This window comes from Pogoniulus pusillus, chromosome 11, assembly GCF_015220805.1.
Source record: "Pogoniulus pusillus isolate bPogPus1 chromosome 11, bPogPus1.pri, whole genome shotgun sequence".
NCBI lineage: Eukaryota > Metazoa > Chordata > Aves > Piciformes > Lybiidae > Pogoniulus > Pogoniulus pusillus.
The window spans coordinates 6771457-6784768 of NC_087274.1; the positions used below are offsets into that span (position 1 = coordinate 6771457).

Genomic DNA, 13312 nt, shown 5'->3' on the forward strand with positions numbered 1-13312 from the left:
TGCAAGTAGTTTTGTTAGTTAGACACCAGCACTTGTATTGCTTCAGCACTGAAAGACTCATAATGTCTAAAGTCAAGTACACAGTGTCCTTAGATATTTCTAGAAAAGTTTTTCCTCCCTGAGGTGAATGGATTCTGGACCATTTAGATTCAGCAGGCTAAGCTGAGCATTACCTAAAGCTGTTTGGCTTGGCCAAGCCCCGTTGTGTAGTACCATTTCCTGAGAGGTGGAGACTTGCACTTGCCTTTTAATGATTGTAAGTTTCACCTCACAGATGCTCATGTGGTTTGCTGGTGGAGCCCCAGCCCTGTCTCTCCCACATTTCAGGTCTGAAAGAGCTGAGACGAGAGGAAGAAGGAGGGAGGTGTGGAAATTCTTTCCACTTAACTTTTTTTTTTCAGTAGGTTGTGCTGGGTCATGCCTCTGAAGGAGGCTGGGAGCTGTACATGAGTGTTTTACAGAAGTGCCCTGTTCCAGGAGCTGTGCCTTTAAGAAAACCACAACATTTCATGAGAGTTGGCTGAGCTAAAACATAATCTCTGGGGATTAGAAAACCCTCATTCAGGCGATATTATAAACAGGCATTCAGACATATTTACCTTCTGTTTCCTGTGCAACCCAATGCCTGCCAGTTTCACTGTCAATGGCAAAAGAGCTCCCTGGCCTTGCCTGGGTGCCTCACTCGCTCCCTCCCTCCCTCCCTCTCTTCCTGGAGCTTACTCTTGTCTTTGGTGCACTAATGTTGAGTGGCTCTGGAGTAGCAGCGCGCAGGTGGGGTCCTGTTACAGGAACCTTTTTCTCTCTTCACTGAACTTGGATTCTCCAAGGCAAAAGTTGCTTCCCATTTGGGTTTAAAAAAGGTGTTTAAAAGAATGCAAAAGAAATAGCTGGGAATGGTAATTCTCCCAGTCGAGTGGAAACAGTTTCACCCTGGTGCAGGCTGGGACGTCTGATGCTGTCAAACAAGGGCAGAATATCATAGATCTTTTAAAATATACCCTGGGGTCCTCAGTGGCAAGGGGCTCTTGGAGGTCGCTGGGAGCTTTAATCAAGTGTGTGGGTGGGGTGGGGAGCTGGGGAGTTTGACTAATGGAGGTCAGGTGGTGGTGGGCAGCCTAAGCTGTTCCTCGCAGAGCTGCCGCACGGCTGCCTTTTATCCCAGTACCGGCGTCGTTGCTGCTAGGAAGCTGTTTTGGGTAGGATCCTAACCCCTTTTCTTTCTCTCGGGTTGCAGATTGTGCTTTCGTCCTTCAAGCACGGCCTCTTCAGTGGGCAGTGGCTGCAGCGAGTGAGCTACACCCGCTGGGAGGGCATTTTTCGCTGCATCCCCATCTTTGGCATGTCTTTCGCCTGCCAGTCGTAAGTACCTGCCATCCCTGCCTCTGGCAGTTGCGCTGCACAATGAGTTTCTGTGAGGGCAGAGGGTCACGAGGATCTGCAAGGGATAGATACCATCTGGTTTCCTATTTTATTTTAATCACGACGTTTTACAGCTCACTGAAGTACAGCGTCTGGTGCAGTTGTGACCCTTTTGTTACCTAGGTGGGGGAGGGAGTTATATTTCACTTGGGAGTTACTGTACCTGAGCAACACTTTGGGCCAAACAGATCCTCAGCATAAGGCACTCTGCTTCTGCTACAGCTGCAGAAGTGATGAATTGCCCCCGTTTCTGGAAGGGAATGATTTAGTGCCAGGGAAGGCAGCAGGGCTGTGTTGCCTCGTGGCCTCAGGGCCCCCCACTGAGCAGCGTACACCGACTGCTGCTCTCTGCCTCCCCTCTCCCCTCCAAGTTTCGGTGAGAACGCTCGGAAGATCACACAGCCGTTGACTTTGGAGGCTCGTCTGCATGTTTCCACTTACCTGCTTTTAGTGAGGGTTTCCGTTGGCACACGGAGAGACCAGAGCAGGTCATTTTCTCATGTCTAGCAGCATTACCTTCTGCACCAGAACGGCGAGTGAGCGAATACGTGCCTGGCCGGAGCGGTAACGGGCTGTAAATAGAAGCGCGAATCCAAACGTGGACACGGAAAAGACCATCCTCATTTGGAAGGCTGGCAGAGCTGGGCTTTCCCCCCCTGTAGCTCTAGCAAACGGGTAGCATGCCAACAGCAAATGAATGCGACAGATAAAATTTGTTCAGACTGCTGTGTTTACACCCACACGCAAGATCCAAATCATCATTTTCCACTTATCGGCTCTCTTGGCAGCTCGGTTCCTACTCGAGCACGCTCCAGTCTTGCTGTTTAATGTCTCCATTACAACTGGCAAAGGGAATTGGAGTCTTTTACAGCTTTACCTTGTTAACACTTTAGAGTTTTTTGGTTTTTTTTGCATTCCAATTCTTTTAATTATTTTTTTTAATGTAGGGTAGCCACCCAGCACAATTTTGCTGGGAGTTGGAGACGCAGGGGAGTTGTTTGGGTTTGGACCAGCCTGCACGTACCTAAATACAGGCTTCATTGCAGTACCTAAATCTGGACCTAAAGCTACACTTTTCCCCCCCCTCATTCATCAGGGCAATATGCTGTCCCCTGCCCAGGCAGCTTTTACAAGCACACTACTCTCATCTAGACAGGTTGGATTTTGCTAACCTCTGAGTTTGTAACCAATAAATAAGTCTAACATAAAGCAGAACTGCTTTTTTCCTTCATTAAGTACATACAGTAAGGACAAATAAACACACTGAAAAACTCAACCCTGCTTTGCTTGGGAGTTCAATACCCTTTACTCTTCAAAAGCTGTCCTGTTGTTGCTGAAGTTGCAAAGTAGGTCACTCCTCTCCAATGGGGCAGTGTGGAAATTTGCTGTGGAGCTGGGAGCCAGGAGTGCAAGGGCTCTGGGGTTACTTCTCTTGCAGCCTCCTTGTGTGGCCTCGGCCCAGTGTCTGTACTCTGTAATTAAAGGGGATTCAGCAGAGTTTTCCAGGAGCAAACTTCTGATTTCTAGTGGTGGCTATTCTGGTGTAGATGGATGCAGAAATGCTGGAGTCACAGGGATAATGAAAGTTGGGACGTTGTTCATTGCCTCTGTGGAGCATTGGTTCCCTGCGGGTGCTGCGCTCAGAGCACCCGTACGAGGTGATGCCCGCAGCAAGGGGCGGGTAGTCTGTGGTAGCTCTGGCCATCTTTGAAGCAAGGCTGTTATCTCTCTGGCTGCCCTCGATGCTTGTGCTGACTTGCTTGCTCTCTGCTCAGGAGGAACCATCTGCTTGAGCTCTCTTTGAGGTGCAGTGTAACAGATAAGGCAGGGAAGGATCTCTGATCCTATGCTGGCCTTCAGTCATTGTGCTTAAAAATAAACCCTGGGCATGTCAGGACACGCTGCCCTTTGCATGCTTCTTGCTCTGCCTTGAGAGGTGATGGTGGTCAGGAGGGTGTCATGGGGGCTTGAGCAATGCTGTGCAGGTTCTCCAAACCCAAACTGACCCAACAGGTGCCATTAGGTGATCGCAGGAGGCCTGGGTGCATCTGGCTTTTTCATGGCACTTGTGTTGCTGCTGCTCCTCCTGCAATGACACAAACCTGGTCTAGCTGTGCCATCCTACACACTGCAGAGCCTCCCTCTTGTTTTTTTTTTTTCCCTTCCTGGGCCTGGATGCTTAGCTGGGCATTTGCCCTCACAAAGTCTGGGGATGTAGCCTGTTGATCAGGAGGAGCTCAGTGTGTTGAAGGCAGGCAAGAATCTGAAATGGGGATCCTGAGGAAGCTGATCTTGCTCCCTGCCAATAAATGGCTGTCACAGCGCTGTTGCTTGCAGACCCTGACAGGTTCCTGCGAGCCCATGCGCTCAGCTGCCTTTGTGCAGAACTGTCTGATGTTAAGGGATTAAGCGTTAGGGATTTTTCTGCTCGGCCTCAGCTCTGACATACTTTCTGCTAATGGCTTTCTGCCCAGTGGAGCTGGGAATACCCCCTTCCCATCTCGCTGGATGCTTCCCCCCACCCCCACCACCTTCTCTTGAGAGTTACTTCAGTAACAGGAAGCCAGGATGTAGCCACTTGAGTTAAAGTAACAAGAGGTTAATGAGTTGCTAAAATATTCACCTGATGTCAGAAAGTACATTCCACAGGCTTTCCAAGTCTGTAAATACCCCAAATCCCATGTAATTGGCCCTCCCAGCTTTCTATGAACCCAGCTCCAGCAGCAGCGCTCAGACGCGACAGGCGCTTGCGTTTAGTTTTGTTTGTTTAACTTTTTTTTCTTTCTGACAGTGCTGATGCTCTAACCTTCTTCCTGCTTCTTTACTCTTGTAAACACTGCGTTGCTTTAATTATCAGCACAGAAGAGCTCCAAGAACAATAATCTCCAATGCTCTGCCCTGGCTTGGTGCCACCGGTGTTTCGCTGGAACAAACGGTCATTCATTTTGCAACACTTCTTTTCTTCCCTTTTTTTTCCCCCCCTTCTTTGAACCAAAATGTTTACATCACACATTTACCTCCACGTGGTGGGGTGGGGAGAGCCGGAATATTTTTGCAACACTTAAAAGTTATGAGTGTTCTGAAATCTCTTGGCATTATTAATCTAAATTGTGGAATAGCAGCGAGTGTTTATGCTCCGTAGGGGGAAGGTGTCAGGGAGTCTTTGCTGCTGGGCTGAGGCAGAGAATGTGCTGGAGTTGTTTGGTTTTGTTGGGTGTCTCTCTCTGCAGAAGGTTTCCTTAAATAATTCACCTTTTTCTACAGTCAGGTCTTGCCTACCTATGATAGCTTGGATGAGCCATCTGTTAAAATCATGAGCTCCATATTTGCTTCTTCCCTAAACGTGGTCACCACCTTTTACATCACGGTAAGAAACTTCCCCTTCTCTTTCCTTGCCAGAAGTCGTGCTCTGAAGGGGCAACAGGGATAATGATTTATCTTCAGCTGGGGCTGGTTTCTGCTTATCTGTATTTATTCTGAAAGATAATGACTTTGTTTTGTTGAAAGCAGAATGAGATGGGAGATGATGAACCAAGCGGTGCAGGAAGCATTTGGAGAGTTCAGATTTTCAGCATGCCACATTTCCTGGGGCAGAGGCAGAGTGGAGCCCCATCTTTTCCACGTGCCTGCCTTCCAGGGCTTAGCCCAGAGCTGGAGATGCTGCCCAGAGTTTAGGAGAGCTGCTGCAATTGGAAAGATGTGAAGGAAGTTATGCCTCATAAAGCACCAGTTAATAAAACCAAGTTAATAATTTCTGAGGAGAGCCTTGCCCTGTGAGCTAGGCTGTTGGAAGAGGCCAATTCCTTTGCCTAGCAGCAAGCATAATGTGGCAGCTCTGTGCCATGGGCAATGGCAGCGTTCCCTTGCTGCAGAGCCCTCCCTGAACCGCCCCCCCCCCCCGCCCCATATTTGGTGAGAAACTTGCCTCTGCCGTTAGGAAGGTTCCACTGTTCATTAACTGCCTGTCTCAGCTTTTGGGGGGGGCTGCAGCTGGGCCTGCTGGCAGGTTGCCTGTGGAGGTGGCTCCACACTCCCTCCTTGGCTCGCTGGTGCCAGTTCATGGGAGGTTGCTGCCCTCCACCCTTTTGTAAAGAGCAGATGTGAAAATGTTCTTTAGAGCCAGCCAGCAGCTGCTCACCTCTGCTCCTGCCGGGCAGGTGGGCTTCTTTGGCTACGTGAGCTACACTGAAGCCATTGCTGGGAACGTCCTGATGAACTTCCCCTCCAACCTGGTGACAGAGATGATTCGAGTGGGCTTCATGATGTCAGTAGCTGTGGGGTTTCCCATGATGATTCTCCCGTGCAGACAGGCACTGAACACCCTTCTCTTTGAGCAGCAGGTAAGAGCCTCTCGTGTGGCCAGGAGCAGCTGGCTGCCTTTGAAATGTGCTTTTTGAAGGCCTGCTGTGACTTTTTGGCTTCTGCAGCTGGCTGCACACCTGGCTTACAAATGTGCCTTGCTTCTGCTAGACTCTGGTGACCCCTGGGTGTTTCTGACCTGTGGCAGGTACTGGGCTACCCAGAGGGACAAACCTGCAACTCGCAGTGAAATCATAAGTGCCTGGAGTGGTAATGGCGCGGCAGGAGGCCTGTGGCTCTGCTCTGCAGAAGGGTTAGACCCTGGTGCTCTGAGGGTCTTGTCCTCTCTGCAGAATTTAGAGGGCAGAGGTGCTGGAGTTGTCAGCCTGAAGCCAGCTATTGCTCTGCTGCTCCTCGAGTCTCACGACTGCTACTTCCCTGCTCCCTTGGGGATTTCGGCAGTAGTACAGAAGTGTTACAGAGTTCAAACCGAGGCAGTTCTCCCCCCTCAGAAAGAGAGAGAAATGTGCTTTTGGAAACAGAGGAGCCTCCTTATTTCCTGCTGCTCCAGCTGGCATCCTTTTGCTGGCCAACTCTGCATTTAGCTCAAGCTTCTGTTCCTGGCCTCAGAGCCTAGCCCAGCCTCTTTTCTTACTGCTTCTGTGTGCGTCTGCTCATTTCTGCTCTTCTGTCATTATTCTCCTCCTTCCACCTCTGTTACTAGGCCCTTGAGCAGCCTTCTCCCTCCGGGCTCAGATGTCCCCTTCCTCCAGTGCCTGCCCTGGCTGGTGCAGAAGTGTGCGGTGGAATAGAGTCCTCTCCCACACGTTCACCTTTCCCAGGGTCAGATCTTCAGACAGTCTTTGTGACTATAGTTGGTCTGTCTGATTTAGACTGTAAGTCCCTTGTGGCAGTGGCGTGTTCTCCTCTGTGTATTGTACGGCACTAAGCATGCCGATGGTATTCAGTAAATAACAGTAAGAGATTGTGGGAATGTTCTGAGGCCTTTGTGTATCTGCATAAATAGAAACCTCTTAGGGCAGGAAATAAAACTCGAGCAATTTATAGCTCGAAATCCTGCCACTTCTGCCTGTGAGAAGCCCCCAGCTCTTTTCTCACATCGAGAGGGCCTGAGGATGGGGGAAGACGCTCAGAGAAAGCCAGCGGGTGCAGAGGAGTGAGCGCTGGAAGCGCTCGGCAAGGCTCTGGTTCTCGCCTGGGCTTGGCTCCTTGCTCTTTGGGCTCTAAACATGTCGCTTTGCTTTCCTCTTCCATCTGTGCAGCCAGGAGAGCGGGGACCTGCTGGTTCTCCAGGGCCTGAGGATTTGCTGGGTCCTCCTGCTTTGAGGGTGGGTTTGGGATAGGAAGCGGAGGGTACCTGGAAACACTCCAGGATCAAACAGCTCCCCAGCAGCAGTGATCCTTCTCTCTGCCACTTGCTGGTGTGTCTTCCATCAGGTCAGAGGAGCTGATCGTGGCATAAGGTGGCCCTGCTGTTACCCTGGAGGTGTTGGGGGACACTGAGCCAGAACTCTTCCCTCTGTGACCACTCTCCCTCTTGCCTCCTCAGCTGTGCTTCTTTCTCATGCCCTTGGCCTTAGGGCTGCTTGCTGAGACTGGGCAGCTGCAGCGCTGGCACAGGGACTGGGATACAGCTGCATGGTTCACATTTGGGGCAGGATGGAAACAGCAGCTTTGGCACTGTGCCCCTCATCACTCTTGTTTTGAAGGTTCAAATGCAGTTGTGTAGTCAAACTGCTGAAGGTTCAAATGCAGTTGTATAGTCAAAGTGCTCAACCATATCTAACTGCCCCCCCACCAATGTTCACCTCTGTGAGACCATAGATAAAACTGCTGGAGACTGCTGGGGCAGTTGCTTGGTAACTGGGGGGTTGTGATGCAGCAGCTAAACTCCTTCTTCCTCTCCTGCCCTTTCTCTTCTAGCAAAAAGATGGCACCTTTGCTGCAGGGGGTTACATGCCCCCGCTTCGCTTCAAAGCCCTGACGCTGGCTGTTGTGTTTGGGACCATGGTAGGAGGCATCATGATCCCAAATGGTGAGTGAGGCTGTTTTCTCTGGTCTCTTTTATTTGCCTGGAGGCTCAGACAGCCACTATGAGCTGCTGCTCTATCAACCCTGGAAGGGGCCTTTGCTGACTTCTCTTCTTCTTTGCCAGTGGAAACAGTCCTGGGCCTGACAGGTGCTACGATGGGAAGCCTCATTTGTTTTATCTGCCCAGCTCTTATTTACAAGAAGATCCACAAGAATGCTCTTTGTTCACAGGTCAGTGCTGATGCTGCTTGACATCCCCCTAAGCCCTTTGTAGAGCCTGGGAACGTAGTTAATTTGGCTGCAGCAGAGAAACTGCTCAGCACCTCCCTCCAGCCTCCCACTTCAGTCCACCCAGTACAGGTGGGAGCTGTTCTGGTCAGCTGCTTTTAGCAGCATTGCTTACAGGCGTTCAGACAGCAGCAGAGGAGGTGCTGGCCCAGACCGTGGCCAGCCCCATGCTGGAACACCAGCTCTTTTTGTCCCTCCAGCAGCAAGTGCAGCATTCATTTGCTGCATAAAATGCTGCTTCTAGCCTGCCTTCAGGTTCTGTATCCACAGGATGGGAAATCCAGGCAACCTATAAAACACTTAACAGGGCCTTACATCCCAACCTGCCTGGGCTGGGTAAAATAAACACCATTTCTCAGCGATGTGGTTCTTGCTGCTGACCCTCAGCTTTCTGGTTTCAACCAAAATAATAATAATAATAAAAAAGGGGAACACACACATAGAGGTGTTGCTTCAGGAATTGAGTTTTGAAAACTCGAGGTCGCTCAGAGGCTGTTAGAAGTTTAGCTTTGCCTCTTTCTCCAGTTTGAATTGGCCTCCTCTGGGACCGAAACAAAGTGGCTCTTTGCTGAGCTCCGTTTCTCTGCTGCAGCAAATACTGGGCTTTTTGTAGGACTGAAATGAACATGTTTTGTGTTTTGGGGTTTTTGGTTTTTTTTTTTGCTTCTAACAATAACTTAATCCAGTGCCTTTTAGCAGTCCTTGCCCCAGCATGACCAGTCACGACAGTGCTGGGCTAGGAATAAAGTTGTTTGGTGAACTGCAGAGTCAGCAGGGGGAGAACATTTTTGTGGGTCCTACAGACCTAATGGCTTTTTCTGTGTTTAATGACTTGTGGGTTTGCAAATGTACATGAAGTTTTAAAGTATTTTCTTCTCCCCCCCCCCCCCCTTCCTCCCCTTTCCCTGTGCATTCTCTGACATAAGGAAACAGTCCAACTTTCCAGCTTTCACTCTGAATTCTGACACTTTGGTCCTAACTTCTTTGACTGAAACCCCAAGAAGCAGTCTGAATGCCAGGCCTGAATTTTTCAGCCAAACAAAGAGCACTTTCAAGAATTGCTTTCTATTCTGGCTGAGCCAGAATGTTTCTCTGCCGTGCCTCAAAACTGCACTTAGGATGTGCTGAGCTCTGGGACTGGCTGCCCAGAGGCGACTGTCAGCTGCCCTGTAGTTGAACATTGGGGCCCTCACAGTGCTTGACCTGAAACGCTGGTCACAAGCTGGTGAAGATGTTTGTCCCACGGAAATCCCCGCAAAGGAAGAAGGGCTTATCTAAAGCATCAGCCCCCAGGTGACTCTGGTGTTTCAAGGGGCTGATAGCAAGCTGTCCAGCCTTCCCTTGAGTGATCCATCGCCTGTCAGGTTCGCATACTTGCTGTGACCGATGCTCTGAGGTGCTGCAGTGAGGGCACACCTGCCTGCAGAACGGCGCCTCCCCACCTCCACGCCGGAGCTGAATTTGGGGCCCGCCCTCTCTTCATTCCTCCAGGTCTTCTGCAAAGACTCATTTATTCTTTCCCTGAAGCTCCCTCTTTGGTCTCCTCCTTCATTCCTGCTTTTCTTTGATCAGGCACTCCACTCCATCAAAACGTGCTCCTGTGAAGAGTGGCAGTCAAGGGGAAGAAGGAGCCAGCCCTGGGCAGAACTGTCCCTCCCTTCTTCTCACTGTCTAAACAATGTTCTCCCTCCCTCCATCATCCTTAGTTTTCTTCCAAAACAGCAGATCTTCTCAGCTCCAGCTCTTCCTTTTGCCTGAATTATCTTGACTCTTGCAGTGCTGCTGAGAACTGGCTGCATTTACAGGGCCACTTCTGACATCCAGCAAAGGCCTTTCTTGGGCAGCTTATGGGGCTGGTGAGGTAGGAGGTTTGGATTTACTGAGCTGGGAAGATGGTGCAAGCTGAGACTACACATGGGGAAACTGCTTCAAAAGTAGTGAAGATGGTTCCAAAGGGCAGTCTCAGATGTTTGCTGGGAGCACTGGTGACTTCTGCCAACTGAGCTGTTAATTGTCACTGGCTGGGGCTGAGGACAGCAGCTTGAACTTGGGTGGCTTCTGTGAAAATGGTGAGGACTGGAGCATCTCATGTGAGGAAAGGCTGAGAGATCTGGGCCTGTTAGCCTAGAGAAGAGATGACTGAGAGGGGATCTTCTCAGTGCTGATCCGCAGCTAAAGTACAAAGGTCAAGAGGATGGGGCCAGACTCTTTCAAGTGGTGCCAGAGACAAGACAAGGGGCAACCTGGGAGCTTTCATCTGAATATCAGGAGAAACTTCTTTGCTGTAAGGGTGCTGGAGCCCTGGAGCAGGGTGCTTAGAGATGTTGTTGAGTCTCCTTGTCTGGAGAAATTCCAAACCTGCCTGGACATCATGATCTTGGGCAACCTGCGGTGGGTGACCCTGCTTGAGCTGGGGATGTTGGACTGGATGATCTCCAGAAGTCCCTCACAACCCCCACCATACTGGGATTCTGGCCTTCTGTGGCTGGGTTTTGAGAGGCTTGCCGGTTTGGAAAGGCAATCAGGTGACAGAGCAGTTAAAAAGCTTAAAGTAAGGTGTGCAGCACTGCGGAGGAGCTGAGGAGACCATCCCCTTTTTTGTGGTTAAGCCTGAAGTGTGTTCTGTAAAGGTTCAGGTCTGTGTCCTGCTGCCCTCTGGGATCCTTGCTCTGAGCAACAGAGTGAGGTTTGGCAGAGTGCTGCTGAAGGTCAGGTTAAGGTCTGTAAACAGAGTGTTTAACTTCTAACAGGAAGGTGTTGGCTTCCCAGTGTTGACACAAGCCTGTCCGAGAGGCCCCTCCTAGGGAGGCCGCAGTTGCTGTTGTCCCAGTTGGGGAAGAGGAGCTGCGGAGAGGCTGCTCGAGGTCAGGAGACGACCTCTGGGTCTTGCTCCTGTGTGGATGGAAAAAGAGATTCCCCTCTGCCCTCCCCTGGTAGCAGGGTGGCCGGCACCCCTCACCACAGGCGCTTCTGGTGGCACAGTGTGTGTGTCAGGGCGCAGCAGAGGCGGCCGGCAGTGACCGGGGCTCTGCATTCCTTCACCATGACTCTGTCCTTCCAAACGCTCTGCGTCCAAAACAGCCACGCTTTGCAGGATGTCGTCACTCTGCACAAATGCAGTGCTTTTGCTTCCCGCTGGTGGCTCAGGCCTGGTTAGAGGAGATGGTCTGAGCTCAGAACGCTCCCGTACAAAGTTCAGGTTATCTTCAGGGAGGAAGGACGGCGGAGGAAGCGGCCGCATAAACTTCCCCTCCTGGGTTCCCGTCTGTGCTCAGAGAGCTCCTCTCAGCAGACGGGTCCTTGCCTTGCTGACCTGCCTGGTGAGGGAAGAGGCTGCAGTCAGAGGGGTTTGCGTGTCCTCTGGCTGTCTCCAAGTTGAGAGGTGCTTCTGGAGAGGGTCTCTGCTCTCTCGGGGTTTGCTTCTCAGAGGTGTGGGGTAGGCAGTTCCCGTGAGACAAGACACTGGTTTGTAGCTTGTCAGCAGTGTTGTCTCTTTCCTTGCTCAGTCTTCTCAGGTGGTTGGACTAAATGACCTTCCAAGGTCCCTTCCAACCCAAACCATTCTATGATTCTCAGCTCTTCAACTGGATGCATTGTAGGTAGGTGGCTTCTCCACCTGTCTTTTGTTCCTCAGGCCACTGGGTCCTTGCACCTTCAGGTTCCTTCCTTCTTGCAGCTCATCTCTTCCTACTGGAGAGCAGCAAGATCATGCACCAAAGGCTGATGCCTTTATGGTCCCTTGAGTACAGACTGTCTGATTTTCCATGTCAGAAGTATCCATGAAATTAAGGCAAATTGTGGAATGCTTTATTTTGGTGTGCAGTTGCTGCTGGGGTAGGTGAGGAGAACAGCAGAGAGCCGAAGGTGAGAGGCAGCTTCTGGTTCTTCAGCAGCCCAGCCCGTGGACTCTTTGTGGGCTGCCATGTGTGTGCCCATACCTGCTGCTCTGGGAAGCTCATAGATGAACTCCAAATGTAAAACAACCAAAGGGGTTTGAATGTAACACAGCCAAGCCTGTGGTTCCCCACTAAGCTCAGAAACAACAAAAGTCCTTTAAAAGCATTCTGTGATTTTAGCCATTTCCTACAGTTGCCTTCTCTCCCACGTTGCTCCTAGTTCCTGTGGCACCAGAATAGATCCTCTTTATGGAAACGTTCTTCCTCTCCGCTGTTGTTTCTGGAAGATGCCAGAACAACCTTCCAGTCTCCAAACGCATTTCTGCTGGGGCTGTAGATTGTGTGAGGGGAGGAAGTGGCTGTGCTCCAAGTTGAGGGTAGCAGCAGCGCAGGGACCTGCTGACTCTGCTCTTGGCCCGTGCCCGGTGGCAGGATATCTGCTGTTTGTGCACCCACACGGCAAGGCAGGGAGCAGATTTTACCTCTGTTTCCTTTGCAACGTCTCTAAGGTCTGGCCTCTGCTCCCTGGCCATACTGCTTGCCCCTTGTCCAGAGCTGCTTCACATCCCACCAGCTGTTTTCCCCCTGAAGGTGTCTGTCTGTGTACAGAGCTGTGCTGGGGACAGGGTCCTCCGAGCCCAAGGCTCTGACCATGCTTGCCTGTAGTTTGGGGCCATGCCTTCTCAGCATGAAGGAGAGGAAAGCGTCAGCCTCTCCTCTGTCTCTTGGGGATGCCAATGGTTTAACTTCTCCTTTCAATTTCTCTTCTCCCTTTTATTTTCACTTTTCTCCCTCTGGCAGCTTCCAGTTGTAGCGGTGCTCCCCTGTGGCCCTTGCCGCTTTCCCTCACGCTGAGCTGTGTCCTTTTGTTGTGCTTTTTGTGACTCGTGATGTAAACGCCGCAGGGTAAGGATTTGAGGGGGGGAAGAGGCTGAGTCTCATGGGAACTTTTCCTCTCATGAGCTGATATCACAGCCCAAGCCAGCATCACCAGTACTTTGGGAGTTGCACTGCTCTCAGAAGGGGCCAGGCAGCTCGTCTGGTTCCTACTGGAGAGCAGCAAGATCATGCACCAAAGCAGCAGGTTCCCTTTGTAGACTGAGGCTTTGGTCCAGCCGATTCTTGGAGCACGCAGAGTGAGTTGTTCTTGGTAGGCATGTGGTAGAAGAGGTGGTGGCCTCTTCCCCAGCAGCAAGCACACCTGCACCAGGAGTGGGGACTGTCAGAAGTGGAGGAGAAGCAGCAGGGTGGTGCTTGCAAGCTCTGAGTGTCATGTTGTGTAGCTGTGAGGTGCAGAGGAGATGCAGTTCACAGCATCCTCTTGGATCTTTTGCTGCTGGCCGTGGAGCTGCAGAATA

The 13312-nt window shown here is 51.1% G+C and overlaps 1 protein-coding gene across 2 annotated transcripts in view; it reads left to right on the forward strand.

The window, feature by feature from the left end:
• The window catches only part of SLC38A10 (solute carrier family 38 member 10), a 41682-nt gene that overhangs the window by 9182 nt on the left and 19188 nt on the right, over positions 1-13312 (forward strand). For both annotated transcript variants that reach the window (XM_064150707.1, XM_064150708.1), the window contains exons 6-10: positions 1235-1359; positions 4684-4786; positions 5577-5759; positions 7663-7774; positions 7895-8001. In XM_064150707.1, the coding sequence (XP_064006777.1) occupies positions 1235-1359; positions 4684-4786; positions 5577-5759; positions 7663-7774; positions 7895-8001 (630 nt within the window). The remainder of the gene's footprint in view (positions 1-1234; positions 1360-4683; positions 4787-5576; positions 5760-7662; positions 7775-7894; positions 8002-13312) is intronic.